A 17,968-nucleotide genomic window follows, 5' to 3' on the forward strand; every position below is an offset into this window, starting at 1 on the left:
AGTTCCAATAATACTTACTACCAGTATCTATTATGCATTTTGCATTTAAATAAGTTATTACCATTAACATGGCATTAATGGTTCAGTGGTTAAAATTGTGGACTGTGCAGTCAGATTGCTTGGGTTTAAATCCAGTTCTATCATCTTACTAGCTGTGTGATCTTGGGCAGGTCACTAAACTTTTGTATGCCTCAGTTTCTTCATCTGCAAAATGGGGATAATAGTAATTGCCTCACAAGGTTGTTGTAAAGATTAAATTAGTTAATACATGTAAAGCGATTAGAACAGTTGCCTGACACATAATAGGAGCTATATAAGTATTTGTAAATATATTTTTAAAATTTACATGTATACTGGTTACCCAAATAAATCATAAATTTCTTAGTCGCAGGGAATTCATCTTAACATCCTTTTTCTTCATAGCACCTAGCACTACTAAATACTTTACAGGAGTACTTTGCTCATTCAGTTGTGTGTAAACACAAGTCCCAAGCCAAGGCTGGCTGATAGGACTCCTGTTGTAGGGAGATATCACCATATACCATGCACTATGGGGTGCTCACTGGCACCCAACATACTGCTTGCTCCAATCATTTTCTAAGCAGGTTTTAGAAAAAATCAGATTGGGGGAGGAACCAGGGAAGTTTTTCTCTTCCCACAGCTCTGTCAAGGACACCACTTCCCTTTGAAGTTGCCAGTAGGGGAGCTAGGGGAGCTGAAGGAATGTCTAAGCTGTCTTGTTTCAGTGCTCTGTAGCACTGAAAGGCACCTAATTACTTGTGGGACTTTGCTCAAAGCAGCACAAAGAAAATGACGCAGATACCAACCCACCCCTTGCCTTTCCACCTCCCTAGCCTGGAGATGGGAGAAGGGTAAAGGAAGCCAAGAAGCAGGGACCATCTAACATAGACCTTTGCATTCACCAGACAGGACATCCCATATATTACTGTATGTCAGTGAGACACTGCAAATAAGGCTTGCTGAGAAGTCAGGAGAGCGGCGTTCTGGCTCTTGGGTGCTAAGTAGTGTGTGATATTGGGAAGATCCCAAGATCCTAAACTTTGTGTCTTAGTTCCCCAATCTAAAAAAAAAAAAAAAAGAAAAGAAAAAAGAGAGATAATTATCCATTTCCAACTTAATTCATACTACAATTATGAGGAACAACTGAGGTAATAGATTTGGAAATATTTTGCAAAGTGCATAGCATCTAATTCATGTAAAAAGACCATTATCATGAATCTCTCTTAGCTAGAGAAGAAAGGTATTCTTGTGCCGTTTAAAACAGTAGCCAATAGTCACATGACTGTTGAACATTTGAAGTGTGGCTAGTCAGAACTGAGATATGTTGTAAGTGTAAAATACAACTCAATTTCAAAGAATGTATAATTTCTTACATTAATTATATGTTAATAATATATTGAATGTATCATTAAATGAAACGTAAAACTTAATTTTGCCCATTTTTTAACTTTTTAAGATGTGGCTACTAGAAAATGTAAAATCATATACATGATTTACATTTATGACTCACATTCTATTTCTGTTGAGCAGAGCTGGTCTAGACAGTCACTTTCAGGAAGGTCAGAATGGCCAAGTCCCTCTATCTTAGGCAACCCAAAGCAGCCTACTAGGTTCAGAAAAGAAGGATCCTGGGATACAGGTCTCTCATGAACCCTGCTGTTTTGTGTCCCTTGACCTCCCCTTCTAAAGGCTGTATATTTTGTTAGAGAAGGCTTTCTTTCTTATGAGTTTGGGAACGGGAAAGATCGGACTTTCAGAAATAGGTGCACATGAGTTGGGGGAAGGGGAATGGAGAACATTGGATTGCTACAACAATGACTTACTGTTGAAGAATAGCAAACTAATTATCACATTACAATTCTCTCAGCCTACCAGGGTGGGTAATTAGCTTCCTTCGGGGCTCCTTAAAAAAAAGAAAGAAAGAGAAAGATTCCTTCCCAGCAACTAGCTATTTTGTCCTTTTAATTCAATTCAATTCAATTGGGGACAAAGTTACATAAAGGAAAAATTAACACATTAATGGCTGAAATGGAAACAGAGAGAGACATGTCTTTCTTTAGTTCTGAAGCCAGGCTTACCTTTGCTCATCAAAATGGCAAGTCCCGGGTTAATCAAAGTGTGGAACTGCATAAGCTTTTTTCAAATATCCCATAGAAGCCTCCTGGGCTCAGATTTTATCTTTTTACCACAGTTCCATGGCCTGATTTAAAGACAGACATAGCTAATATGATTTGGATTCTAAGAGTGCATCAGTTCTGCCCAGTGAAAATGAGCTCCTTACAGAAATATTATATGGACAACCAAATCCTTACTTAACTTGAGTTTAGGGCTTAGCAACAGACATTCCATTTGGGGCAAACTCAATATTGGCAGAAATGAGGATTGAACTTGAAGGGAATAAAGTAGAAGGATTTGATTTATTCATGGGGCAGAACAGGAAAGGGACAACTTAAGGTCTAAAGACTAAGGAATAAAGAATCAAATTATAGCACAAATTACGGACGAAATAGCATCAATTTACTAAACCTCAAGTCAGAACGAACCTAGCTATTAATCAGACCATTAATTGGACCCCATAGATATAGATATAGATATCTAGCAAACTTGTTCAAACCAGAATCAAACCTATATATTTTCCAATGAAGTAGAACATCAAAACATTCCTTAAACTGAACCTGAACCCAGCCAATGTTTCATTTGGTTAGAATTCCTGCTAAAGAGGAACACTTTTGGTCTTTCTTTTGTCTTCAAAGGAAGACAATCTTCCATTGGTCTATCTTACATAACCTTTTGTTACTCGGGTTGAATGAAGGTTTATAAATCCATTCACAAGTTCCACATCCAAGACTGATTAACACAGGATGGAAACAGGGTGGTACTACCATGTCCTAGAAACGAACAAAGCCTGTTTGCCCCACCTAACACTATTATCATTTGGTTAAGCGTATTTTAACCTGTATATGTCCCTGGCTAACAGCTAAAAAAATCTGACATTTTATGAAACAATTGTTCCTTTTTAAATCTCAAATGTCAGTAAGGAGAAATTTATGCCAACTGAAAAGTATGCATTACCTATAGCTTATCATTCTGGTTATCTGCTTTTGTTTCTGTGGGAGCTATTTTACAACTCTGTAAATTGTAAATAACTGATAACAATCGAAAATTATCCTTATCTATAGAGATTCAAATTCTGAATTATCTAACGATGATATCACATCTCAGAGAAGGCAAAAATCTTGCTCAAACCACAAAGCCAGGAAGTGGCGTAGCTGGGACTTCTTAGAGAGTCATCTTCCTCTCCTCCTTCATATCTTACCCATCTCCACTTCCCAGCTTGGAATGGTCCTGAGTGAGGTGGAAGTGGAGAGGGGAAAATGGGTATAGCAAATCCAAACCTTAGCTAAGGTACTGTTTTGCCTGAGATCAACTTTGCCCTTACAGAATGTTCACTGAATGGATGCCTTGGACTAGGCTCTGAACAAACTCCCATGAAATGGGCTTGGTTATGTTACAACCCTTCAGGGTTGGAATCATGAGGAGGCTCTAGATACATTATCTGAGATGAGCGCAAACATTCTGGCAATTGCCATAAAGATTGTCTAGACTAGGGTTTGACTTCATTTATGTTCATGAACATCAGAATATAAATGAATATTCCAATTCTTTAAACTGAGAACACAATGTTAGATTGGTGGTAGGAAACAGAGGTTATTTGTAATTCTGATATCTGTCAAGCAAATTCCCCTCATACACCCAAATTAGTTACTCTGTTTATCATGTGGGTTGGAATAAATCCTCGTTTCTTTTTTTTTCTTCCTTTCTTTTTTTTTTTTTTTTTTTTTTTTTTAGTGAAGGAGTTATGAAAAAGCAAGAACAGATCTTGCCTGCCAAAGCCTGGGTTGGGGTCTATTATGTAATAACTCCCTTCAATTTGACAAATATTCATTGAATTCTAATGTATTCCTGTTATATCTCTGCTACCTTAGAGTCAGTGAGGTGCATATTTTGTAGAAGGGAAATTCTGTAGGTGGCATTCTGGAGATCAGTGATTTGACATATATTTAAACTGTGTAGTTATAGGTAGTTGTGTTCACCTGTGCTGGGTAACCAATTGGATGCAGTCTGCAAAGAGAATCTATTTACTTCAAGCTGACACCACCTGAGAATTTCTAACTGATGGGTTATATGGTGGTTTAAAAACAGATCTACAAATTCTTCAACACTCTTTCCTTTAATAAACAGAGTCTGGTTCCTCTCTCTTTGAATATAGGTTGGACTTAGTGACTGCTTCCAATGAATATGATAAAGGAGAAGTGACAGTGCTGGCTATGGAGACTAGATCACAAAAGGTAATACATCTTGTCTTTATTCGTTCTCTTGGATCACAAACTAAGGTGGGAGATCTTGCCAACAACCATATTGTAAGTGGATTCTACAGCCCCAGTTGAGCCTTCAGATGACTGCAGCCCCTACCATTATTTTAATGATATCCACATGAGAGACTCTGAGCCAGAACCACCTAGATAAAACACTCTAGAATTTCTTGCCCACCAGAACTGTGAGATAAAAAAAATGGCTTTTTTAAGCCACTAAGTTTTGGGGTAATGAATTTGTTTCACAGCAAGATACAAGTAATACAGGTTAGAAATCCCAGAAATAGCTACTGCTGTTTCTAAGAAATGATTAGTTAAGCAATTATTGCCAGACTTTATTAATCTTGATCAAGTGTTTTAAAGTGTATTTTTTGCAAGTCTCTGCTTAAAAACTGTCCAACTTTATTGTCAGCCCAAGTGTTAAAACCTAGGTCTTTGTAGTTTTAACAATATGAATTTGCTTAGATATAGATTTATGTGCTCTTCTGTACATTTGAACAAGATAGCATCAAGGCACATGTATTTTTTATTTCTCCAGCAAACATTATCTAAATGCTTGATTGGTCTCTAGCACCATGTTGGGTAAAATAGGTACTGTTGTGCATCTATTTATTCACAAATATTACTGGAGCATCTACTAGGGGCCAGGCACTGTGCTCTGCACTGGTGATATGAAAATGAACCTACCACATTACCTTTGAGGGGCTCAGCATTTAATTGGGGAATTAGACAGGTAAACACATACTTTACAACACAGTGTGGTGAATATTACCCCAAAGATATGAATGGCATGCTATGGTATTGCAGACACTGGAACAATTATCTCTATGTGAGGTCTTGAAGGATGAATAGGAGCTTTCAAGCAAAAAAGGCTGATGGGTTAGAGGAATGGCATTCCAGGTATGGGGGAATAGGGAGTGCAAAGACATGGAAGTACTAAAAGCCTGGGCTGCCTTTTCATACCTCAATTTCCTCAACCCAAGAATAAAAAAATGACTGGTGATATGCATGCTCCTGGCAGCGTGAGGCAGGCAGTACAGGCTATTCATCTTGGCACAAGCATTTCAAAGCCATCAGGCTGCTCATGATGCCCCAAACTGAAGGGGCTTTTTGTTTTCCCAATGCTCTCAGACTGCAAGAATTCTCATGATAAACTCTGAGCCTTGGGATGACAAATGTATGTCTTTTGGAACATATAATTTCCTTAGTGTGAAGAACCTCAAATCGTGCATAAACCTAAGCTTCTGAACTTGGACTTCTGAGGCCTTTTATTGTTTATATTTGTATAAAAGAATGGAAGACATTGCCTCTTAGGTCAATGTCACTCAAACTGTGGGTCCAAGACAAGATAGGGTTCACATCAGAATGCAAATCAACATACTGCTGTCTTCATCAATAAAATCAGGCTCTGAAAAAAAGTCATCTGAGCTAAATGGTTTGCTTAATGGCATAGTTTATTTACATTTGACACAAGCTCCTAATCTTGCCACAGACTGACTGGTAACAAATAGTTCATGGGTTGGCAGTGATCAATAGAGCACATGTTTTAGATAACTCACTATCCACTATATAAAATCTTCTATGGCAAATCTCTCTGTTTTCTGGTCTATGCTTTAATTTCCTATTGTGAGGTTTATACAATTTATGTTGTCTCCCTATATATATGGCATATATATATAGTGTACTTGTTTCCCTTTTTGTTTTGGCTTCTAATTACTTCAGAGTCAAATTTGAAGCTCAAGTGAGTCAACCATGTTGACACTTTGGGGTATTGTTTTTTATATTCTTTTTCTTGATTCTGATTTTTAGTTTCAGGTTTATGGTTAACTTGATTATTCAATTGAATATGTTTTTGCCACATGATGTTGAAGATGATGAAAATGATGACAACCATGACAGTAAGCATTACAGCAAGCATAGACAATGGGCCAGGTTTCTGGTTTGCATCCATTTGAGTGGAGTAATGGTTGTAGCTGTGCCTCCATGACTCCAAACAAGTTTGACTGTTTTAGTCCCTGAATTGACAGAATAGGGTTTCATGGAGACACAGTAGTGCTCATGAGGAACTGATTCCTCTGCATGCAGACAATATTGTCCTCCATAAATGAAATCAGCGTGCACAGTTAGGAAAAGAGCACTCACCGTCTTGGTCGTTACCTGAGTCAGCTGGAGACTTGCTTCGGCGCATAGGACCAGGGCTCTTGGCTGAACTCTTCTGAGGTGTTGGGGATGCCTTTGGGCCAGCTGTGGCTGATGGGTTTCCCTTCATGACTCGGCATTCTGGGGCCAAAGGACACAAACAGCTTAGTAGAGGGTAAAACAGGCTCAGCATGTTATCAGCCTCTGGAAACTGGAATAACCCCCACAGGCCAAAAGGACCTAAATGGGTCAGGACTACAATGTGGTCCTTATTATTAGTAGGAGCCATGGTTCTGGGGAGGGAGGCATTAGGGAAACCTTCAAAAGCCACCTGGGCTAAACTAGGTGTTTAAGCCCCTGAATTATGAAAACAAGGGCAAGAGTCCAAAAACAGGTCAAGTAGGCAATTAAATAGTCAACTCAATCATTTATGGACAAGCTAGCTGTCTCAGAATAGCACCTATTGATATAATGTTTAATTAATTTCCCTGAACTAGAGATTAACAGCTCAGAAGTTATAGCTACACAGATGAAACATCCATTGAGTAATCTGAAGGAGAGGTAGAGAGCTACCACTTACTGTCTATTACATGCCACATGTTGTAATAGTCACATGATGGATATCATGTCACTTTATATAAATAAGCACTATGACCACCACCATCTTGCATTTATCGAGTTCTTTTCGATTTCCTATGTATATTATTACAATCCCTTATGGGGGGTTAATGAATAAATGGGCCAGCAGTGACTCTGCCACTCAAAACTTAAGAAAGATTGCTGGTGTATGGGAGAGTCTGCCAAACGTTTTGTATTTGCCCTAGCCTCAGTCTGACACCTTTAGAACACCCTTTCTATGCAGCACTCAGCATCCCCTTCTATGGTCATTTTGGGCACTAATAGTGCTAACTTATTAGAAGGATTATTATACTCATTTTGCTGATGAAAGTACAAAAAACTTAACCCCCTTGCCTAGGGCCACAAAACAAGAAATTAGTAAAGCAAGGAATAAAAGTCAAGTCTCCTGAGTTTCAGTTTGGTGCTCTTTCTGCTACAGTTTTTCCAACCTTGTGCTGTGATGCAAAAAAGGGGAATCAAACAGCAGAGTAGAGGATATAGTCTTTCCTTTAAACACTTTCTTGTTGCCTCTTACTTAAAGGTGCATTGAAATATAAATTAAACAGAAAGATTAGAGGGGCTTTTGTGGTAAATTGAATATTTTAGGAAACTGAGTTAAGCAGAAAGCCCCTTTTTGTTTGTTTCACTTCTTGTTTTGTTTGGTGTCCTTTAGTGATCACTGTCCAGAGCTGAAGATACAGAAGGTATAGGAAATTGGACATAACCTGGGGTTTGTTTAGCTTTTCTATAGTCATTGCCTCTTCCTAAAGGGAACACAGCAGAAATGCCACCTCTTATGGGGTTCTTGTCACTTGAGTTGTTTATGAAGTCTATGTTAGCAAAATTCCCTTTGATTTTTTTTCACACTTTGCTTCTCCTAAATGGGAAATATGCTCTGAATGTGTCTTTCCATCAGCATCACATTCTACCCTTATTGCTGCGTGAGCTAATTAACCTTTAATGTATACCTGGAGCTTGGTCTCAAACCAAGGGAGATGGGAAGACGATTAGCTCCTTCTTATTATTAACAATCCTGAATCACAAGGCAGACGAATGGGGCAGCAAGTCTGGTGGTATGAAAAGGGTTTGACACTAAGAATACTGTGGAAAAATCTCTCTAAATTGGAACCATAATCATGAGCTAAGTAGCTGGAGGATATTGAATGGGAAAAAAAAAGGATATGTATAATATCCAAGTTCTGACTGAAAATATTCCTTCCTGTGGTCTGATTGTGCCTGTTATCCCATGTGACACAATATATGATTCAAGAAATATAGTCACTATAGGGGCAGACAGTGAGTTTTATTGAGTTTGGAGCCTGGGACTCTGGGACGTCCAGTCAGTCTTTCAGTCTTACATGGGTCACGACCCATGTATCCAAATATACAGGAGAAAGACTTACATTATAAGCCCTTGAAGGATCAGGCATGGATGTTTTCCACCCCGTATACACCCATGGAAATCCTAAGGGATAGAAGGGGAGAGAACAATGGAGGAATAAAACCCAGTGGTTATGCTTACCATTTTCATCCAGAGAAAAATCATCCTGAGCATAGCGAAATTTTTCAGGACCACAGGCAATAAACACATCATCATCACCAAAGAAATCATGCAGACAGGTTACCTATGGAGAAAGCAGAAACACTGATTGGTATATGACGGTCCTGACAATGAACCTCACACTACATTGACAAGGAGAAAAGCTTCCCGTCTAGGCCATCATCTGCAGCTCCCAGGAGTTTTCTTTTTCTTAAAACACGTACCACACTCATAGTCTGAATCATGATCCCTAGTGAGTGATGATACACTGAGTACCATTGTCTATCCATGTTTCAAGTGTGGTAGTTTCAATTGAGTCATGAGTAAGACTGAGACCATGTCCAAATGGAATGCCCTTTTCTGAAGAAAAGTCAACCAGCAGATGGCCCTACAAATGTCATCTTTTCTCAGAGCCTCAAAGACAGGGAGCTCCTGGCCCAACTCTAGGGCAAGGGACTGGGCCAAAGCAGATGAGAAAAATCTTCTGCAGCCTGACTGTAGCTGACCCAGAAGTGGAAATGTGCCGCTTCATCTGAATGAGTTCTAAAAGGACATCATTTCTTAACTGCTTTGGACACACAAAAATTGAACTTTTGCTAAAAGCTGGCCAAGAACCTGGTAGTGGCCCAGAATACCATTTCTTCCTGTGAAACCAGAAGAGGAAAACTTAAAGCTTCATCTGAGCAATTGTTTCCAATAGGCCTGAGTTTCTACTGGTAGAGCCATGTTCCCAGGACCCTCATGCTTGCTAGCATCCTAAGCATTACTGCTTCTCCACAACAGACAGACAGTCTCCCCAACCCCTTTTCTGCATAAAGAGATGAGGGTCCCCAGGAAAGTATGGTGCTTCCTGCAGTCTCCCCACTTCTCGGCTTTCCTAATTACATCTGATAATTAGTCCAGCACATCAGGGAAATCCCTGGAGGAACCATAGAGTCAAAACATACTTATCCCACCTCTTAGTTTGAAAGTGTTCAAAACCTCTAATTGTTCTAAGTTTCCCATTCAAGCTGCCAGCAATGGCTTTCCAAAGGGATGGTGCTCACAAACTAACAACAGCTTGCTGGGTGCAGAGAGCAATATGTTACATTAGAAAAATATTTATATTAATAACAAATCCCCCACCCAAGGTTAACTCAATCCCTGTTTTCCCAGACAAAATGATTGCAAGCCTTACACAAAAGGAGATATACTTAAATATTATCCCTATTGTGTCAGCCTCTCAATCATCCAAGAGATGCCCAGAGAAGAGAAGGTGACTCGAAGGACTGCGGGTCACTCTCATTAAGCCTCTTTCCAGTCCTGGGTCTTGACCTCGTCAAATTGGCCAACACCTTTCTTCAACCCACTTGTCCTTCACCCATTCATTCCACGATCACAGAATGACAATCAGAGCTACAAACTAATTGAATGCTTACTCTGTGACAGGCACTCTGGTAAGTACTTCCAAATCTGTCATCTCATTTTACCCTTACAAGAAACCCTAGAAGTCAGTATTTATTGTCATTATTATTTTAGACTTGAGAAAACTGAGACCCAGAGACAGTAAGTAAGTTTTCCAGGTGGAAATCAATGAAGCCAAATAAACACAGATCTATCTAACTTCAAAGCCTTTCCTTTTAACCACTTGGCAATACAAAGCACTTACATATAGATCAGTCACTGGGGAGACAAAGATGAATAAGACTCAGGCCATGACTTCATGGAGCTCACAGTCTGATGAGGTGAGATACATTGAAATAGAGCATTTCAATTCAGTGTCATGAGTGCTAGGATGGGAGTATCTGTTGGTGCTGTGAAAGCTATTTATTACCATGTCCAAATGACCCTAGTCACTAGTTAGCACTGTTAGTTCAATAGGCATCCTGCATATTGTCCTAGTAGTGGATCCAGTGACAGAGGCTACATGGTTTTGATCCTAGCTGCAGACTTCCCACCAATATCTTGAACCTAGGCTTAATAAAACGCAGAGTTCTTAACTCTGATACACCAAATATCTCTGAACTATTTACCTGCCGCCACATCCTTGACCCTGAAGATCTCTGCCTTTTCTTCTTCTTCTTCTTCTTTTTTTTTTTTTTTTTTTGTTGTTGTTGTTGTTGAGATGGAGTCTCGCTCTGTCACCCAGGTTGGAGTGCAGTGGCGCAGTCTCGGCTCACTGCCAGCTCTGCCTCCCAGGTTCACGCCATTCTCCTGACTCAGCCTCCCGAGTAGCTGGGACTACAGGCGCCCGCCACCACACCCGGCTAATTTTTTTGTATTTTTAGTAGAGACGAGGTTTCACTGCGTTAGCCAGGATGGTCTCAATCTCCTGACCTCGTGATCCACCTGCCTTAGCCTCCCAAAGTGCTGGGATTACAGGTGTGAGCCACCGTGCCCGGCCGACCTCTGCCATATCTTCTTATTCGAGGCTGCCTTTGACCCTGACTAGCTGTCTTTATTTTTGGTCATGAGTCAGGAACACCTCACCTGTGAGTGTCCCTCTGTTAGTGGTCTCAAGGATTTAGCACTTTGTTTCAAGACCTGCCTGTATTTTCATGAGGACTCACTTAGTTCTCCCTGTTGGATCACAGGTTTCTGAATCTAACAGCCCAATTTATACCTTCCAATATATCTTCCTGTGGTTTCTTGTAGAGAGCTTATCACATAGTGAAAATTTACTTAGGGCTGTTTCTGCCTCAACTGCATTCAAAGAAGGTAAGATACAGGAACATTCAGCAGCTTTGTAAGGATATACAAAGACAGAAAAGTAGGAATAAGAAAGATGAAATCAATTGTGGCAGACAACGGAGAGTAGCATTTAGAGACTTTAAAAGGCAACACAAATAAACAAACTTAGGAACAAGAAAGTAGAAATAATGCGAATTCAGAAACTATTCTTCACATAACTATGCTAATTAGTTTGAAAACAAATGAAATGGATGATTTTTAAAGAAAAGTCTAGGCCAGGCGCAGTGGCTCACGCCTGTAATCCCAGCACTTTGGGAGGCTGAGGCAGGTGGATCACGAGGTCAGGAGTTCAAGATCATCCTGGCCAACATGGTGAAACCCCGTCTCTACTAAAATACAAAAAATTAGTCAGGCGTGGTGGTGCGAGCCTGTAACCTCAGCTACTGGTGGAGGGGGGCAGGGGCGGGGGAGCTGAGGCAGGAGAATCGCTGGAACCTGGGAGCAGAGATTGCAGTGAGCCGAGATCACGCTACTGCACTCCTGCCCGGTGACAGAGAGAGAGTCCATCAAAAAAAAATAAAGAAAGAAAGAAAAGAAAAAAAAAGAAAAGTCTAAATAATCAGATTAGTTCAAAAAGAAATAGAAAATTGAAACTAGCTAATAGCTATAAAAAATAATTTAGTAAATGCTTCAAACAGCAACCTTCCCTGCAAAGTCACCAGAGCATTCATTTTGGAGGTATTTGTGGAAATTGCTTCCTAAGAAGAAAATCTAAAAGCTCCAAAGCAGCCATCTCAGACACATGCCATAATATCCTATTGTAGGACAATAATGCCTTACATATTGCTCCAGGGGTTGCTGTTATAATGACCCACCCTCCTCCAACCACAAGCCTCTCCACCCTCACCCAGGCTTTGGGAAAAGCCTTTGGATAACCCCTCCTTTGGGGAGCTTCTAAGAAAAGCAAAGTCCCCTATGCTTCTAACAGACTCAACAATGGTGTTGCTGGCTTCAAACACAATCATGCTACAATCCAGCTGTTCGGCATCAGATGTCTTTGTGTGATCCCGTTCCACATTTTACTGGCTCCCAAATGCAGACAAATGTACTTTGTGCATGTAGATACCCAGCTTTCCTAAATGTCTTGGCTATTGAGATACAGCAGCCCCCCATCTTTGTTACAGTGTTGGGAAAATAGAATGCTCTCCATCTTAAATAAGAGGAACTCAAAGCACAGTGAGTCGAAGTGTCCCAAGGATACAGAGCTGACTCATGACAGAATTGAGACTAGCATTCAGGTGTTCTGCTTCAATTCAGGACAAAATAACTCAGTTGCCTGAAAGAACATATCATCCTAAAGCACTGACTTCAAAGGCATATCCATAGCCTAAGCAGGAAAGTCTGTATTTGTCCTAATCAATGCCTGCTATGCATTAGAACATCTTACTGGATTGAAAAAAATAATCTTCTTTAAGTATATTTTTTATCTATGGACAACAAAACTCCTATTCATTACTGTAACTAATAACCAAGTATATGGTGGAGAAGGAGGACAAGGAGAAGGAGGAAGAAAAGAAAGAAGAAGAAGGAAAAGAAGGAGGAGGAGGAGAAGAAGAATGGAATATAAGAAATAATTCTCAGATGAAACTCACACTCACTTAACACCTGCTTTTTAAAATTCCATGGAGGTAATGTGATACAAAGTCCACCTTAGCTAACATTACAGACGTATGATTTTCCAAATTAGTTTTTTGAGATATAATTTCCATTACAAGGGGGCAACAGAAATAGTAAATATAATAATCATCATAATATCACTTACAGCATTACAGCATCCTCGGGGATCAAAGGTCTTGCTGACATCAGCTTCAGTATGAATCATACTTGGATTTTTAAGTCAGGAAAGAGAATACAAAGGCATGACACCTACCTTTATAATTAATCAACTTCCAGCACAAAATCAGTAAAATCAACTCACATTAACATTGAACAATTAACTCAATGCTCTTCCTTAAAAAAAAAAACAGCAGGTGTTGGGGGAAGGGAAGCCAGCTTGGTTGTGCATTAGTGTGAACAATAGATTATATGGATAGTCCAGTGGCTTGAATGTCAAAGTACACATGGGGAAATGGAGACAACAGATCACTGTGTCGGAGCAGTTTGAGTCTATTAGCTGCAAATAGAAACTTCGCTGTGTGACTTGATTTAAGCTTGATTAGATTCTCCATCCACATATTACAGATGCTGGCAGTTCCTTTTTGAACGTGCCTGATGCTAGTAGATTCTAAATTTCCCTTACCTAACTATTCAGAAAGAAATGTTTTCTCAAGAAGTAAGGTCTTGCTCACATTATCTATGATGCTCACTTTTAACTTGTAAACTATTTTCATTAAAAGTTAAATTTTACTAATATTGATACATTAAGCACTTACTAGGGCAAAGGAACTCTGTAAGAGATACAAAAATGTATAATAAAGGGCCCTGTCTTCAAAGAGTTGACAACATAATAAGCAAGTCAGGATTACACAAATAATTGGAATACAAGGCAGGCTGTTGTTAGCACTATTATAAAGATGCAAAGAGCAAGGGAAGCACAGAAGACAAAGAGAACAATTATAATTATGAACTAGGGAAGGCTTCACAGAGAAAAATTGAGTCTTGAAGAATGAGTGGGATATAGGTTGATGGAGGCAGAGGTGATTGCAAAACAAAGGTAGGTACCTTTTTCTTAACAAATTTAGGAAGGCATTCTGATCTTCCAAAGCTGTGCACAGCACAATTGCCTAGACTCACCTGCCAACCTTCTGCACAGGCAAAACATAGAGTTGTCTATTGGTGGAATTCAGGGTGAAGAGGAGGGCAGAGAGTGTCTATGAGGAGGAGTGGCCGGAGCGGTAAAGAAGAGGGAAAGACTGTGGCAAGGAACACAAACCACACTGATTTTTCTGTCTTGCCAACAGTGTGCCTTGCCTATCAAGAACGGCAGGGAAGTTTTGCAAAATGAGTTAATAAAATATCAGTAAACATAACAGATGAGGCTTTTTCTAAATGTTACTGCTACTCGTATTTTGGAACATTTCCCACCTACCAGCCCTGGACCAGCTCCAGTCAGAGGTTGACACAGAGTTGGCTTGGTGAGCTGCAGCAACCTTTCTGAAACAACCCTGACTTTTTTTTTTTTTAATCAAACTCATGCTTCTGGGGTTATCTTGAAGCCTTTCTTGTGGGTTTTTTATGACAACATTTTTGCCTGCGCAACAAGCTCCTTGGTTCTACAGTGCCTTTTTTTTTTTTCTTTTTTCTTTTCTTTTTTTTTTGGCACAGATCTCTTTATTCAATGCCCTGAACTTCCCTAAAATCTGTGCTGAAATAATAACAATGGCACTTGCCTTTGTATGGTATTTTTACTGTTTTTGAAACACTTCCACATTTATGGTATTTTATGTTCTATTTCATACCTGTAATTCTCCTCTCAACTCAATCCAATCAGGCTTCCATTCCCATTGCTCCACCAAGGCTGCTCTTATCAAGGCCAACAATGGCTTCCATGTTGTCAAATCCAATGGTCCTTCTCTGGCCTCATCTTACTCAACCCATCAGCAACACTGGATATAAGTTGATTGAGTTCTTTTCCTAAATACTTTTCCTTCTTTGCTTCTGTGAGATCACAGTCTTCTGAATTTCCTTCTGCTTCAATATCCTTTGCTAGATTCTTTTCCTTTTTTAGACTTCCAGTATTTGAAAGCCCCAGTGCTCAGGTCTTACATCTCTTTTATTTTTTATTTACATATTTTTACTAGGTGATCATATCCAGTTCTAATTCTTTACACACTGCTATGGCTTCAATGTTTGTGCCTTCCAAAACTCATGTTGAAACTTACTCCCCAGTGTGGCATTATTGAAAGGTGGGGTTTTTAAGAGGTGATTGGGTCATGAGGGCTCTGGATGAATGGGTTAATGGATTAATGAGTTATCATGGGAAGAGAACTGGTGGCTTTATAAGAAGAGAAAGTGAGACCTGAGCTAGCATGTTCAGTCCCCTTGCCATGTGATGCCCTATACCACCTTGGAACTCTACAGAAAGTCCCTACCAGCAAGAAGACCCTCACCAGATTTGGCCTCTTGACCTTGAACTTCGCAGCCTCCAGGACTGTAAGAAATAAATTATGTTTCTTTATAAATTACCCAGCTTCAGGTATTCTGTTATAAGCAACAGAAAATTAACTAAGACACATGCCATATATATACTGAATACTCACACATTGATATCTCCAGGTCCTTCTTACCCCTGTACTCTAGACATGCATATCCATCCAACTGCCTGTTCAATATCTCCACTTGCTTGTCTGATAGGCATCCCACGTTTAATATGCCCAAGACTAAACTCTTATTTCTCTCCTCCGTATTTTACCTCCCTTCAGCCTTCCTTATCTTAAAGAAAAGGCACAATTCACACAGTTACCCAAACCAGAAACCTGAGAGTCATTTTACATTAGGACCCACTTTTCTCCCTCTCCCTGGTCACAGTACTAGTCCAAAATATACTACAATATAATCTCATAACTGTTCTCTAGGCAGCATGCCCTCCCCATGCCCCACAAATACCTATTCTGTTTTGCATAAAGCAGTCAGAGTAGTATTTTACTGTTTTAATCAGGAATATCACTCTTCTGTTTAAAACCCTTGAAAGTCTACCCATCACAGATAGAGTAAAATCCAAACATTTTAGCTCCCTGGGTGGGGGAAGAAGGACAGCATCCATCTCTATAGCTCCAGGCCACACTTTTCCCCTGCTGGAGCCAGGGAGCTGTACTGCTTGGTCCCAAGACGTGTCCCCAACAGCCCAGCACACTGGCTGTGGCAGACTGTGGCCAGAGTGCCTCTTCAGGCCTGATCCTGACTCATACTTCCTCACTGGGTGGGGCTTCCCTGCAGGAACTCTATTAACTCTAGCCAGAGGCTCAGGGGCAGATCTCTGATCTCCGTGGGCCTGAACCCGTAGGGGTAGGGGTGGCTGTAGTCTCTGTAGACCAGCAGACTTAGTCTTTCTTCCTGGTAGTTCTGAGGAATCAGGGCAGCCCAGATGAGTGGGTTTCCCCACAATGAGGCATACCCCCTCCACCAAGGGACAAAGTGCATCATTAAATGGGTCCTGTTCCCTGTGCCACCCGACTGGATGAGACCCTTCAACAGGGGTTGTCAGACAAACGCATACAGGAGCGATCCTACTGGCATCAGGTTGGTACCCTTTGAGGTCAGACATACCAGAAGAAGGAAGAGCACCCATCTTTGCTGTTTCTCCAGCCTCCTTGAGTGACATCTTTAGGCACGGAGTGAACTAGATGAATAGGGCCTGAAGTGAACCCCCAGCAAACCACAGCCACCCTACATAAGAGGGATCTGAGCATTGAAAGAAAAACAAACAAACAGAAAGCAACAACAAGAGCATCAACAACAACCAAAGAGCTCCCACAAAAACCCCATGCAAAGGTCAGCAGCCTCAAAGATTGAAACTAGACAAACTCATGAAGATGAGAAAGAATCAATGAAAAACTGCTGAAAACCCAAAAGCCCAGAGTACCTCTTCTCCTCCAAATGATCTCAATGTCTCTGCAAGGGCACAGAATTGGAAGGAGGATGAGATGGACAAATTGACAAAAGCAGGCTTCAGAAGATGGGTAATAAAAAAACTATGCTGAGCTAAAGGAGTATGTTCTAACCCAATGCAAAGAAGCTAAGAACTTTGATTAAAGGTTAGAGGAGCTGCTAACTAGAATAGCCACCTTAGAGAGAGACATAAAGACCTGATGGAGCTGAAAAACACAGCACAAGAACTTCATGAAGCATACACAAGTATTAATAGCCAACTTGACCAAGTGGAAGAAAGGATATCAGAGTTGGAAGACCATCTTACTGAAATAAGGCATGCAGAAAAGACTAGAGAAAAAAGAATGAAAAGGAATGAACAAACCCTCCAAGAAATACGGGACTTCGCAAAAAGACTGAACCTACTATTGATTGCAGTACATAAAGGAGACAGGGAGAATGGAAACAAGCCAAAAAACACACTTCAGGGTATTATCCAGGAGAACTTCCCCAACCTAGCAAGACAGGCCAATATGCAAATTCAGGAAATACAGAGAACACTACTAAGATACTCCATAAGAAGAACAACCCCAAGACACATAATCATCAGATTCGCCAAGGTCGAAAAGAAGGAAAAAATATTAAGGGCAGCCAGAGAGAAAGGCCAGGTCACCTACAGAGGGAAGCCCATCAGACTAAGGGCAGACCTCTCAGCAGAAACTCTACAAGCCAGAAGAGATTGGGGGTCAATATTTAACATTCTTAAAGAAAATAATTTTCCACCCAGAATTTCATATCCAGTCAAACTAAGCTTCATAAGCAAAGGAGAAATAAAATCCTTTCCAGACAAGCAAATGCAGAGGGATTTCATTACCACCAGGCTTGCCTTGCAAGAGCTCCTGAAAGAAGCACTAAATATGGAAAGGAAAATCTGGTACCAGCCACACCAAAAACACGAAAATATAGAAACCAATGACACTATGAAGAAACGGCATCAAGTAGTGTGCAAAATAACCAGATA

General features: G+C 40.3%; 1 protein-coding gene across 11 annotated transcripts in view; it reads right to left on the bottom strand.

The window, feature by feature from the left end:
• The window catches only part of DCX (doublecortin), a 125,102-nt gene that overhangs the window by 30,162 nt on the left and 76,972 nt on the right, over positions 1–17,968 (bottom strand). For 6 of the 11 annotated variants that reach the window (XR_012429969.1, XM_045384475.3, XM_005594380.5 and 3 more), the window contains exons 4-5: positions 8,674–8,776; positions 6,537–6,674 (exon numbers count right to left, since the gene is read on the bottom strand). Coding sequence is in view for 10 of the 11 variants with exons in the window: in XM_045384475.3 (XP_045240410.1) it covers positions 6,537–6,674; positions 8,674–8,776 (241 nt within the window). In the remaining variant the exon portion in view is untranslated. The remainder of the gene's footprint in view (positions 1–6,536; positions 6,675–8,673; positions 8,777–17,968) is intronic. The other 5 variants (XM_045384476.3, XM_005594381.5, XM_045384474.3 and 2 more) reach the window with 1 other exon arrangement.

This window comes from Macaca fascicularis, chromosome X (genome assembly GCF_037993035.2).
Source record: "Macaca fascicularis isolate 582-1 chromosome X, T2T-MFA8v1.1".
In the NCBI taxonomy this organism is placed as follows: Eukaryota; Metazoa; Chordata; class Mammalia; order Primates; family Cercopithecidae; genus Macaca; species Macaca fascicularis.